The sequence below is a fragment of the Anguilla anguilla genome, chromosome 18, assembly GCF_013347855.1.
Source record: "Anguilla anguilla isolate fAngAng1 chromosome 18, fAngAng1.pri, whole genome shotgun sequence".
NCBI classification, from domain to species: domain Eukaryota; kingdom Metazoa; phylum Chordata; class Actinopteri; order Anguilliformes; family Anguillidae; genus Anguilla; species Anguilla anguilla.
In genome coordinates this window covers 6438297-6451727 of record NC_049218.1, presented here as the reverse complement: position 1 = coordinate 6451727, position 13431 = coordinate 6438297, and the positions used below count along the sequence as shown (strand labels likewise).

At 54.7% G+C, this 13431-nt stretch overlaps 1 protein-coding gene across 1 annotated transcript in view; it reads left to right on the top strand.

Annotated features, from left to right (window-relative positions):
• zswim8 (zinc finger, SWIM-type containing 8) overlaps positions 1–13431 on the top strand; it is a 38037-nt gene that overhangs the window by 11946 nt on the left and 12660 nt on the right. Inside the window, exons 4-10 of the mRNA XM_035400071.1 lie at positions 18–190; positions 6525–6632; positions 7702–7783; positions 8111–8231; positions 9799–10000; positions 10376–10551; positions 11879–13184. Of these exons, the coding sequence (XP_035255962.1) occupies positions 18–190; positions 6525–6632; positions 7702–7783; positions 8111–8231; positions 9799–10000; positions 10376–10551; positions 11879–13184 (2168 nt within the window). The remainder of the gene's footprint in view (positions 1–17; positions 191–6524; positions 6633–7701; positions 7784–8110; positions 8232–9798; positions 10001–10375; positions 10552–11878; positions 13185–13431) is intronic.

The following is a 13431-nucleotide window of genomic DNA, read 5'->3' as shown; positions in this document are numbered from 1 at the left end:
CTGCCCCCCCCCCACAGGATTCCACCTCAGCGCCACCGTGGTGTCTCCCCAGGCCGGGCAGTCCAAGGGCGCGTACAATGTGGCCGTCATGTTCGACCGCTGCCGCATCACTTCCTGCAGCTGCACCTGCGGGGCGGGGGCCAAGTGGTGTGCCCACGTGGTGGCGCTCTGCCTCTTCCGAATCCACAACGTGAGTGCGCCTCCGGAGCCTCCCGCCCGCCGGGCCGTCCCGCCTGGGTCAGCCCTGACCAATCAGAGTCCTTTTCCATGGGCCTCCCCCTCCAAGTTGGAGTTAATAGTTGCATTTATGAACAGGGTGATTTTAGCCTTTATGAACAGGGTGATTTTAGCCTTTATGAACAGGGAGATTTTCCATTTATGAACAGGGTGATTTTAGCCTTTATGAACAGGGAGATTTTCCATTTATGAACAGGGTGATTTTAGCCTTTATGAACAGGGAGATTTTTGCATTTGAGAACAGGCTGATTTATTGCATTTGAAACTCAGGGTGATTTTCATTTGGAAATGGGGTTATTTGCATTTGGAAGCGGGGTGAATTGCATTTGGAAAAGGGGTGACCGATTTTCAGCTCGCTGTCGTTTGTGCTCTGCTTGGGTTGGGTCATGTTCTGCTCTTGGCGGAGTTCGCATTCTTCACCAGAGGATAGACAATTTTTTTCTTCGGGCCTTATTTTATTTCCATGACTATTTTTGAAAAAGGACATGCGAGATGACACATGAGAACTGTGTGTGTGTGTGTGTGTGTGTGTGTGCGCATGTGTGTGTCTGTGTGTGCGTGCTTGTGTATGTGTGCGCATGTGCGTGTGTGTCTGTGTGTGTGTGCATGCGTGTGTGTGTATCAGTGCTCTCTGAGCTGTAGTGTTTGGTGGGGTAAGAGGGTGGAGAGGTAACTGCACAGGACTGATAGCCCCAGTTTGGGCCCAGCTCAGTTCCACAGCAGGCTGTTCTGGGCTGATTTTAACGGCCTACCAGCCCCCAGCCAATGGCCTTGCCTGTGGCAGAACTGCAGCCGGCCAACAGCCTACTAACAGCAAGCCAACAGCCTTCCAGCACCTAGCCAAAAAGCCTTCCAGCACCTAGCCAAAAAGCCTTCCATCATCTAGCCAAAAAGCCTTCCAGCACCTAGCCAAAAAGCCTTCCAGCGGCTAGCCAACAGCCTTCCAGCAGCTAACCAAACAGCCTTGCCAACAGCCAAAAAGTAGATAGCCAATAGCCTTCCTGCTGCCAGCCAAACAGCCTTTCAGCAGTCAGCCACACAGCCAAACAGTAGATAGCCAACAGCCTTCCTGCACCTAGCCAAACAGCCTTCCAGCACCTAGCCAACAGCCTTCCTGCACCTAGCCAAACAGCCTTCCAGCACCTAGCCAACAGCCTTCCAGCAGCTAACCAAACAGCCTTCCAGCACCTAGCCAACGGCCTTCCAGCAACTAGCCAAACAGCCTTCCAGCACCTAGCCAACAGCCTTCCAGCACCTAGCCAACAGCCTTTTAGTGCCTAGCCAAACAGCCTTGCCAACAGCCAAACAGTAGATATACAATAGGCTTCCAACAGCCAGCCAACAGCCTGCCAGTACTCAGCCAATGGCATTGCCAGTAGCCAAGCAGCAGCCAGCCAATAGCTTTCTAGCTGCCTGCCAGCAGCTAGTCAGGAGCTTGCCAAACAGCTGGCCATTATATAGACCCGCTCCCACATTTTACTGTGGTTTCCCAAGGAACAAGCTGCAGTCAGTCCCTGCGTACTGCTTCCCATGCTGGAAATCTCCAGCGATTGTGACTGTAGAGAGGCTCTTTAATGTGGTTAGCTAATGAGCAAGGATTCATGTGCAGTCAACAGAGAGATGGAAACGATCCATTTGAAAACGATTTATGAAGGACTTAACTTTTTTTTTTGGTGAAACCATTCCATCTGAATCTCAGTTTCTAATTATTTAAACAATTTTAGATTTTTGACAAGTTTTCACGAAAGGAGAAATATTGATCCCTAGTTGTGTGCCCATTCGACAGGCGAGCTTTGGTTGTGCCCGTGGACCCTGAAGCATGCCATCTCTGAAGCACTTTTGAGTGTTTGTGTGAAGTGGAGTGTAAAGTACAGTGTTTGTGTGAAGTGGAGTGTAAAGTACAGTGTGCGTGTGAAGTGGAGTGTAAAGTACAGTGTTTGTGTGAAGTAGAGTGTAAAGTACAGTGTGCGTGTGAAGTGGAGTGTAAAGTACAGTGTTTGTGTGAAGTAGAGTGTAAAATACAGTGTTTGTGTGAAGTGGAGTGTAAAGTACAGTGTGTGTGTGAAGTGGAGTGTAAAGTAGAGTGTAAAGTACAGTGTGTGTGTGTGAAGTGGAGTGTAAAGTACAGTGTGTGTGTGAAGTAGAGTGTAAAGTACAGTGTTTGTGTTTGTGTGAAGTAGAGTGTAAAGTACAGTGTTTGTGTGAAGTAGAGTGTAAAGTACAGTGTGTGTGTGAAGTAGAGTGTAAAGTACAGTGTGTGTGTGAAGTAGAGTGTAAAGTACAGTGTGTGTGTGAAGTGGTGTAAAGTACAGTGTTTGTGTGAAGTAGAGTGTAAAGTACAGTGTGTGTGTGAAGTGGAGTGTAAAGTACAGTGTGTGTGTGAAGTAGAGTGTAAAGTACAGTGTGTGTGTGAAGTAGAGTGTAAAGTACAGTGTGTGTGTGAAGTGGAGTGTAAAGTACAGTGTGTGTGTGAAGTGGAGTGTAAAGTACAGTGTTTGTGTGAAGTGGAGTGTAAAGTACAGTGTGTGTGTGAAGTAGAGTGTAAAGTACAGTGTGTGTAAAGTGTTCCAGTGAGTGCGTCTGGGCGCTTTCCAGTCCTCTGTGTAGCTGGCTGTCAGTCCTGACTCGTCTGAGGTCCAGTGAGTCACAGGTCCAGCGGCCTGTTTCTCTCTCTCTGCCCCGCTCTCTGGAAGAGCGTGTGAAGATGCACACGTGCCTCCTCCGTAGCCTCCTTCTGACCTGTGTCTGGCCCACATGAGCCTCCTTACATTCTGTATTGAATCCACTGGATTAACAGCAAAGTAATTAAGTGCTCACAGTCCCCAGACAGGATGCCCAGCCTCTTCTGCTTTACCCTAGCCTCTGTTACCCCCTCCCTCCCAGATCCCTCCCTCGTTTTCTCTCCTTCTCTCTGTCTCTTTCTCTCTGTTTCTCCTTCTCTGTCTCTCCCTCCCTCTCCCTCTCTTTCTTTCTCTGTCTCTCCCTTTCTCTCTCTGTCTCCCTCTCTCTCTATGGTTCTCCCTCTCTCTCTATCTCTCTCTCTCTTTCTCTTTCTCTCTCTCTTTCTCTCTCCCTCTCTTTCTCTCTCTCTCTCTCTCCCTCTCTGAGTCTGTGTGTGTCTCTATCTGTACAAGTTTGTGTCGGTGTGTCTCTGCCTGTTTGTATGAGTGTATGTTGGTGTGTCTGTCTGACTGTCTGTACGAGTCTGTGTAGGTCTGTCTGTCCTTTCGCTTGCTTGTGTGTGTGGGTGCAGTGTGGTTTTCACTGGGAACTACTGCTGTGTTTATCTTCACAGCAGCACCCTCCTGTAGAGAACCCCCTCCCTCTCTCTCTCCCCCTCTCTCTCTCTCTCTCTCTCTTCCTCTCCCCCCCTCTTTATTTCTCTTTCCGCCCTCCCCTCTCTCTTCACCCCTCCCTCCCCCTTCCTCTCTCTATCTCCCCCCTCCCCCCCTCTCTCTCTTCCTCCACCCCTCCCTCCCTCCCTCCCTCCCTCTGTCTCTGGGTCTCGGTCGCTAGCACACCGCAGGCAGTACTGTCTCACGTGCACAGCAGGTCTCAGATAAGGAACCAGGCTGATGCAAAGAGGCTGAACTGTTCCTTAAACCCCCGCCACACAACAGCACTGCTTTGCTACAGGTCTGTGAAGGATCTCAGCATGCAAGATATTGAAGATGTTCCACTTGTAACTTTTAATTAGTTATTCCCTTCAGATATTTTTGAGGATCAATTGTTATGACCGTGCAAGGGCTTTAATGTTTCAGAAAGGCAATGGGCAGTAGTTTGTCATGCTTCCTGCAATTAGCAGCTAATCAAAGTGTCACGGTCCCTGTTTGGCCAAGTAGCTCCGAGATTATAAGATTATTTATGCTTTTATTTATAGCTCGTGTTTCATGCAAGACGAACATTGACTTAGTGTACAATTCAGACAGCAAATCGCTTTTTATTAGTAGTTCCAGGCTAAGTTGCTTACATGCTCACTGTGCATAATATCAATCGGTAGGTTGGTACCAGACTGATGCGAGCTTATGCGCAGATTTGTGCAGCTGCAGAGTACAGTGCCGCTGCTCTGCAGCTTGCAGTCCCCTGCGCTGGATTGGCCATAAAAAAAGAAGAGTCTTTGAACAGGCAGCATTTCGTATTGCATTCCGGAAGATTCTGTCTTCCTCTTAATGACCTTTTCACGACCGCGTCTGCCGCGTGGAACGTACCACTGCCTCTCCCTCACCTGTGGGGGGGGGGGGGGGAACGAGGAGGGACGCGCCTGAATCAGAAGGTGGTGTCGCGACTGCTGCATTGTGGGTAACGGCTGCGGCTGCGGCTTTAAAAAAAAGGCTGCTTTACCTCGCCTGCCCCCGGCTGCTTCACCTCGGCTGCCCCTGCCGAAGGCCCCCCCTCCCCGCCCGCCTCCCCCCCCCCCCTCCCCGCCGTTGGCTGGGCGCGGGCGTGCAGCGGCAGCTCAGGCTGGATAGCAGCAGCTGTCGCGTGCTGATACTGCGCCTCAGACAGAGGCACAGCCCCGAAAAGCTCTGGACTCGCCCCGCTTCTGCCCTTAAATGCCCCGCGTCTGCCCTTAAATGCCCCGCTTCTGCCCTTAAATGCCCCCCGTCTGCCCTTAAATGCCCCGCTTCTGCCCTTAAATGCCCCGCTTCTGCCCTTAAACGCCCCGCTTCTGCCCTTAAACGCCCCGCTTCTGCCCTCAAATGCCCCGCTTCTGCCCTTAAATGCCCCGCGTCTGCCCTTAAATGCCCCGCTTCTGCCCTTAAATGCCCCCCGTCTGCCCTTAAATGCCCCGCTTCTGCCCTTAAATGCCCCGCTTCTGCCCTTAAACGCCTCGCTTCTGCCCTTAAATGCCCCGCTTCTGCCCTTAAATGCCCCGCTTCTGCCCTTAAATGCCCCGCTTCTGCCCTTAAATGCCCCGCTTCTGCCCTTAAATGCCCCGCTTCTGCCCTTAAATGCCCCGCTTCTGCCCTCAAATGCCCCGCTTCTGCCCTTAAATGCCCCGCCTCTGCCCTTAAATGCCCCGCTTTTGCCCTTAAATGCCCCGCTTCTGCCCTTAAACGCCCCGCTTCTGCCCTCAAATGCCCCGCTTCTGCCCTTAAACGCCCCGCTTCTGCCCTTAAATGCCCCGCTTCTGCCCTTAAACGCCCCGCTTCTGCCCTTAAATGCCCCGCACGGTCCGCTTGTACTTGTTTACTGCGTTTAGGGCTCATTATACCACCAGAGTGAAGTGCACTTCTCAGTTTTTCCAGGAAAATAATAAAATGTGCTTTTGATGTCAAGTGTGTAACGCTGCGAATACAAGAGCCGGAGGTCTCTTCAGGTTTACCGCCGGCTTGGAAGTCAGTTCAGCATTTGCAACATTTGTTTAAGAAAGGTGGAATCCAAATATACACATCCAGATGTGTGTGTGTGTGTGTGTGTGTGTGTGTGTGGGTTGTGTGTCTATGTGTGTGTGTGCGTGTGTGTAGTTGTGCATATGTCTGTGTGTATGTGTATGTATGTGTTTGTGTGTGTGTGTGTGTTTTTTGTGCATATGTCTGTGTGGATGTATGTGTGTGTGTGTGTTTAATAGTCCCAAAAAAGGAGGAAAGGAGGGAGTTTATAGAAGAGAGAAACGCAGAAAGATGAGTAACGAAGCTCAGAAAGCCCCCCTCAGTCTCTAGACCCCCGCGTCAGGGCGTAACTAGTGAAGCGCACGGTGGTCTTTGGAGTAAATATGCTGCATGAGGAGATGCTGGGTGTTCTGCATGGAGGCAGCAGAGTGCTGGTCCTGTGCTTTAAAAGCTGAGCCTGTGTGAAAGTGAGAGGTGGCGGATGGTTGTGTGTGGACTGAGGACGGTGGAGGCATTGTTTATGAAGACCTCGCTGAGAGATTGATGTCCTTTGTAGCAGCCTCATTTTGGCTCGGGCAGTACCAGCCCTTGGTTTGAAATGTACTTCCAAATATGTGTTGCTTTTCTTTTTTTAAAAAGAGAGAGAGAGGGAGAGTCGTGCGACAAAGGTCGGCGGTCGGATTCGAACCGCCGACGTCGCGGCTCGCGCTGAGCATGTGGATGGCGCTCTACGGACTGCGCCACTAGAGGCCCCATTGCTTTTCATTTTTTAAAGATCCTGCTGAATGATGTAAAAAACATTTTTAAAAAGTCACTGGCCGTGTCCTTGGACTGGACTAACCGGAGCTCTTGCACAAAGATGCTATTTGACTACATTTGACTACATTTCCCAGCAGCACGTGGTGGGTGACATGGGGGTTGTCGCTCACTGATTGGTTGTCCCCCGTGCCCCAGGCTTCGGCGGTGTGCCTCCGCGCTCCTGTGTCCGAGTCCCTGTCCCGGCTGCAGAGGGACCAGCTGCAGAAGTTTGCTCAGTACCTCATCAGCGAGCTTCCTCAGCAGGTAGGACCAAAAAAAAAAAAAAAACACCTCACATTATTTCTCTTCTCTTCTCCTTTTTGATTCTTTGGGACTATATTTCTTTTCTTCCTTTTTTGGATCTTTTCTTCCCCCCTGTTCGCTTCCCGGTTTGGAATTGTTCATTTTTTACCTCTGGAGCTGCCCCTCCCCCATCTGAGCCCACACAGTAGGAGCACACTGCGTGCCAAAGCATGCAGACTCCTCCCATACACATGAGCCAATGAGCTCTTACCGCTCTGCTGACCACACGGTACTACAGGAGAGCTAGCACAAATCTGAGACTCACTGACTAAGCTAGTGATTTCAAATGGAGTTAATTTCAAGAACATTCTTTTAGATGTGTTTTGAGAGATCGTTCAGTTAGGTTTAGAAAAGGCACATATTTATTGTTAATTAATATAACGGGAATATAACGGTCTTCATTATTTGACTGTAGGTACATTAGTGAAGAGATGTGGAGTAATTGGAAAACTATAAAATGTCATAGAATGAAAAAGGTATCATCCACAGGGGAATCGATCGTCAATTGATTTTTATTTTCCTAACCTTTTGTCCTGTGGGGTTGATTTACTTTTAAAGCCCCTTTTCTAAATGGCCGTGTTTCTAAAGGTCATTGTAACCGTTGTATTGGAAAGGCTTCAGTTTAAACGTATAGTGTTACGAATATATGTATTTAGGAGTTTCCAGGCCCGAGCTTTGTGTTGGTAGCAGTTCCATGCCTGGGGAGGGACCCTCTCAAGACTCTTGTTTGTCTTTACGCTTGGTCTCAGTAACTCGGAGGAACAGTGGCTCCATTGTCCCATGATGCATTATGGTAAGCCGTGAGACGTGGGTAGTGTAGTCTTACTCGCCACTCAAAAGGTCACTTGTTTTTCTTCTGGCTAATGAAAGACCTGTGCTGGGCAGAAGACGTAAGTTCTGGCAGTGCGAGAGGGATCGAAACCTCACTCAGGGGGTCTGTGTGCACGCAGGTGGAACAGAGAGGGAGGAACAGAGGGAGGGAAAGAGGGAGGAGAAGAGAGAGAGAAAGAGACGTCTCTTTTCCTTTCAGATCCTGCCCACCGCCCAGCGCCTCCTGGATGAACTGCTGTCCTCCCAGTCCACTGCCATCAACACCGTGTGCGGGGCTCCAGGTACGCCCTGCCTGCACTTCCTTCTCTCTCCTGAAGGGGGCAGCCTGTGTTCCATCGTGTGTAATAGACCCATACGGGCTCATCGTCTGGACGGTTCAATATTTGTGTTTTAACTGATTCATTTTTTAAATATAATTTCTGGTTTAGTATATGTTTTCAGTTGGCCCAGACAGTTTTTATGTGCAATAAAGATGTTTTCAGAAGTCTCTAAGGACTTGTCATTTTTACAGTGGATGGTGTTTGGGCTACAGAAAGTTTGTGATCTCTAGCAGTGAAACGCACTTCGAGTCTTTAGCCTCGCGCTAACGTGCTCCTCTCCCTCTGCAGACCCCACCGCAGGCCCCTCGGCCTCCGACCAGAGCACCTGGTACCTGGACGAGTCCACGCTCAGCGACAACATCAAGAAGACCCTGCACAAGTTCTGCGGCCCCTCGCCGGTGGTCTTCAGGTCAGGGGGGTGGGGGGGCGTGGGGGGCGTGGGGAAGGGCGTGTCCAGGCTCGGATGTGTAACGCAGTACATGGTTCGGGAGTGGAGTCGCTCTGTTATGGAGGAAATTGTCAAGGTGTACGACCCTGTTCCACTCTGTACAACCGTGCATTCTTATACCCCACACGCATGCAATGGCCTGTTTACCAGGCCTGTTAATAGGGGCTAAATCGCTATGAGCACCGTCCTGCTTTTATTTTTTTTTGTTTTTAGCAGCAAGCTAGCAGGATGATATACGTCCAGTTTATCTGTGTTAATGTGCTATTAGTCTGCTTTAATTTGAACAGTCTGCTGTGTTTGTGAAGCCATGGATCACGCTGGCCAGGCTAATAGGGCTGCTGTGAACAGAGGTGCAGGAGAGTGTTGGGGTGCAGTGGGTTGAGAATGTGGGGGTGCAGTGGGTTGAGGGTGTTGGGGGTGCTGAGGGTTGAGAATGTGGAGGTGCAGTGGGTTGAGAGTGTTGGGGTGCAGTGGGTTGAGAATGTGGGGGTGCAGTGGGTTGAGAGTGTTGGGGTGCAGTGGGTTGAGAATGTGGGGGTGCAGTGGGTTGAGAGTGTTGGGGTGCAGTGGGTTGAGAATGTGGGGGTGCAGTAGGTTGAGAGTGTTGGGGTGCAGTGGGTTGAGAGTGTGGGGGTGCAGTGGGTTGAGAGTGTTGGGGGTGCAGTGGGTTGAGAGTGTTGGGGGTGCAGTGGGTTGAGAGTGTTGGGGGTGCAGTGGGTTGAGAATGTGGGGGTGCAGTGGGTTGAGTGTGTGGGGGTGCAGTGGGTTGAGTGTGTGGGGGTGCAGTGGGTTGAGAATGTGGGGGTGCAGTGGGTTGAGAATGTGGGTGCAGTGGGTTGAGAGTGTTGGGGTGCAGTGGGTTGAGAGTGTTGGGGGTGCAGCGGTTGAGTGTGTGGGGGTGCAGTGGGTTGAGTGTGTGGGGGTGCAGTGGGTTGAGAATGTGGGGGTGCAGTGGGTTGAGATTGTTGGGGGTGCAGTGGGTTGAGAATGTGGGGGTGCAGTGGGTTGAGAATGTGGGGGAGCAGTGGGTTGAGAGTGTGGGGGTGCAGTGGGTTGAGAATGTGGGGGTGCAGTGGGTTGAGAGTGTTGGGGGTGCAGTGGGTTGAGAGTGTTGGGGGTGCAGTGGGTTGATAATGTGGGGGTGCAGTGGGTTGAGGGTGTGGGGGTGCAGTGGGTTGATAATGTGAGGGTGCAGTGGGTTGAGAGTGTTGGGGGTGCAGTGGGTTGAGAATGTGGGGGTGCAGTGGGTTGAGAATGTGGGGGTGCAGTGGGTTGAGAGTGTTGGGGGTGCTGAGGGTTGAGAATGTGGGGGTGCAGTGGGTTGAGAATGTGGGGGTGCTGAGGGTTGAGAATGTGGGGGTGCAGTGGGTTGAGAGTGTTGGGGGTGCAGTGGGTTGAGAGTGTTGGGGGTGCAGTGGGTTGAGAATGTGGGGGTGCAGTGGGTTGAGGGTGGGACCGTGCTGCTGGTGGGCGGGGCCGCGTCGGTGGGCGGTGCCTGACGGTTGCCGTGGTTTCCCTCTCCGCGCAGCGATGTGAACTCCATGTACCTGTCGTCCACGGAGCCGCCGGCCGCGGCGGAGTGGGCGTGTCTCCTGAGGCCCCTGAGGGGCCGGGAGCCGGAGGGCATCTGGAACCTTCTCTCCATCGTCAGGGAGATGTTCAAGAGGAGGGACAGCAACGCAGCGCCCCTGCTGGAGATACTGACCGAGCAGTGCCTCACCTATGAACAGGTAACGCACATGCACACACACACATGTACACGCACACACACACACACACACATGTGTACATGCAAGCAGGCACGCACCCGCACTCACATACACACATGCACATGCACGCACTCACATACACACGTACACACACATACGCACTCACTCACGTACACATGCACGCACGCACACACTCACACACACACACAGAGGCACACGGTCTCACACACACGCACACACATTTATTTTAAATGGATGAAATCCTTCTGAATTGTCCCACGGTCCTGTGGTTTGTTTTGGAGTTTCCGCACTGCCGGTATGTGTTGGTACGGTGTGTACCCGGCTCACCGAACCTCCGCCCCCCCCCTCCCCCCCCCCCCGTTTCCTGCTCCCCAGATAATCGGCTGGTGGTACAGCGTCCGCACCTCCGCCTCCCACAGCAGCGCCAGCGGTCACACAGGCCGCAGCAACGGCCAATCGGAGGTGGCGGCCCACGCCTGCGCCAGCATGTGCGACGAGATGGTGGTCCTGTGGCGGCTGGCGGTGCTCGACCCCACCATGAGCCCTCAGAGGTAACCCGGCAACCCCGACCCGGCCCACAGCCCCCCCCCCCCCGATACCCTGCAGATCTGAGCCTCCTTTTCCGTCCTCCCCGGCCCCGCCTCCTCTACGACCCAGGCCCAGAGACCTGTCGCCAGGAGCAGAGAGCCGTCTCTCTCTGATGCGTGAACTTGCACGATTCGCAAGAATCGGATCTCAATGTTATACATAACCGTATGATGTTAGTGCATATATTAATGAAAATAATTACTCTCTATATATCAGAAAACGTAATAATCTCTGGCGTGCCGGTCCGTTTGGGCCCGGCGCTGGTCCTGAGCCGGACCGCGCGGCTTCTCACCGTGCTCGGGCTGCAGAAGGCTGCTTTCTGCTCCTCTCTGCTCCACTGCTCCTCTCTCAGAGAGGAATTCTTTCAGTCGTCTGAGGAGAAACCGAGACAATTAAATATGGAACACTACCTGCAGGAGGCCTACAGCTGAGGACAGAGCTGTGTGTGTGTGTGTGAGAGTATGTGAGAGAGTGTGTGTGTGTGTGTGTGTGAGTGAGACACAGGGTGTGTGTGTGTGTGTGAGAGAGTGTGTGTGAGTGAGAGAGAGAGTGTGTGTGTGTGTGAGAGAGAGAGAGAGAGAGAGAGAGTGTGTGTGTGTGTGTGTGTGTGAGTGAGAGAGTTCTGCAGGCTATGGTACAAAAACACACATATAATGTATGTGTGTCTGTTCTTGTCTTCCTGATTGATTGCCAGCGTGTGCTAATACATGCATTAGTTCCCCCCGGGACACAGATAAAGCCAGCATGTCTGTGCATGTGTGTGTGTGCTTCTGTATGTCCTGGTCCTCCGGGTCATGGCGACTGTGTGTGTGTGTGTGTGTGTGTGCTCTGTGTGTCCTGGTCCTCCGGGTCCTGGCGGCTGTGTGTGTGTGTGTTGGTCCTCCGGGTCATGGCAGCTGTGTGTGTGTGTGTGTGTGTGTGCTCCTGTGTGTGTCCTGGTCCTCCGGGTCATGGCGGCTGTGTGTGTGTGTGCTCCTGTGTGTGTCCTGGTCCTCCGGGTCATGGCGGGTGTGTGTGTGTGTGTGTGTGTGTGTGCTCCTGTGTGTGTCCTGGTCCTCCAGGTCATGGCGGCTGTGTGTGTGTGTGTGTGTGTGTGTGCTCTGTGTGTCCTGGTCCTCCGGGTCATGGCGGCTGTGTGTGTGTGTGCTCCTGTGTGTGTCCTGGTCCTCCGGGTCATGGCGGGTGTGTGTGTGTGTGTGTGTGTGTGTGTGTGTGTGTGTGCTCCTGCGTGTCCTGGTTCTCCGGGTCCTGGCGGCTGTGTAACAGAGTTTGTGTGGGGCTGTGTTGCAGGCGCTGGGAGCTGTCTGCGCAGCTGAAGCAGTGGCACCTGAAGGTGATCGAGATCGTGAAGCGCGGGCAGCACCGCAAGTCGCTGGACAAGCTGTTCCAGGGCTTCAAGCCGGCCGTGGAGTCCTGCTACTTCAACTGGGAGCTGGCCTACCCGCTGCCCGGCATCACCTACTGCAGCGCCGACAAGAAGAGCGCCTCCTTCTGCTGGGCGCGGGCGGTGCAGCAGCAGCGGGGGGCCAAGGCGGGGCAGGGGGGGGACCCCCCGGAGCCGGGGGGAGGAGGAGGAGGAGGGCTGGGCCGCCTCGGGACGTCGGAGGGGGGCGGCCCCGAACACAAGAGCCGCGGCGGGCACCCGGCCCAGCAGGAGGTGGCGGTGCGGCCCAAGGAGACGCTGGTCAGCAAGAGGAAGGGGCTGGCGGCGGGGGGCGGCGGCGTGCTGGTGCGCCTGGGAGGGGGCGTGTCCCTGGCGCTGGACGACGGGGGGAAGGGGATGTACAAGGCCGGGGGCGGCGGCGGCTCCTCCTCCTCGGCGGGCGGGAAGGCCAAGCTGTCGCAGGGCGGGAAGGCATGCGGAGGGTCGTCGGGCGCGGGCGGGAAGCACGGCGGCGGCGGCGGCGGCGGCGGCGGCGGCGGCAAGCGCAGGACGAGCAGCGAGGACAGCTCGCTGGAGCCCGACCTGGCCGAGCTCAGCCTGGACGACGGCTCCAGCCTGGCGCTCGGCGCCGAGGCCAGCAACACCTTCGACTTCCTGCCGCCGCCGCCCGAGATGCTGCCCGCCCCCGGGCCGCTGCTGCGCGAGCCGCGCAAGTACGGCGCCGCCGCCGTCGCCAAGGAGACCGCCGCCTTCGACGGGAAGCGGGCGGACCACGCCCCTCTGACGCCCGAGGCCGCCGCCGCCACCTGTTTCCCCAAAGAGAACGCTGTGGTGGTGGGGGCGGGGCCGGGGGCGGGGCCGGGGACGGCGATGGCGGCGGACCCTGCGCCCGCGGCGGATAAGGAGGTGGAGGTGGAGGCGGAGATGGAGGAGGACGGCAGCGAGGATCCCCTGGTGGACGGCCAGCCCTCCGCCGCCGCCGCCAAGCCGCCCGACGGAGCTGAGGGGGGAGGGGGCGGGGCCACAGCAGCCCCCGCCCCCCAGGCTGCGGAAGCCCCGCCTGACCCCGCCGGCGAGGACGACTACCAGGCCTATTACCTGAGCGCCGCCTCGGAGGAGGGGGTGGAGCGGGGCGTCCCCGACGGCAACCACGAGGAGGAGCCCGACATCTTCGCCGGGATCAAGCCCTTGGAGCAGGAGGGGCGCATGGAGGTGAGGGGGAGGGGGAGGGGGAATTCGGCTCTCTCACACTGTCACTCAGGCCAGATGGGAGGGGCTTCTTTGCTGTTATGTACTGGGTCTTAGGCCAGGTGGGAGGGGCTTCTCAGCTGTCACAGCACTTCACTCTGACACAGCCTGTTCCACAGACGGCCGTGTGTGTGCGTGTGCGTGTGCGTGTGTGTGTGTGTGTGAGTGTGTGCGTGTGTGTGTGTGTGTGCGTGTGCGTGTGCGTGTGCGT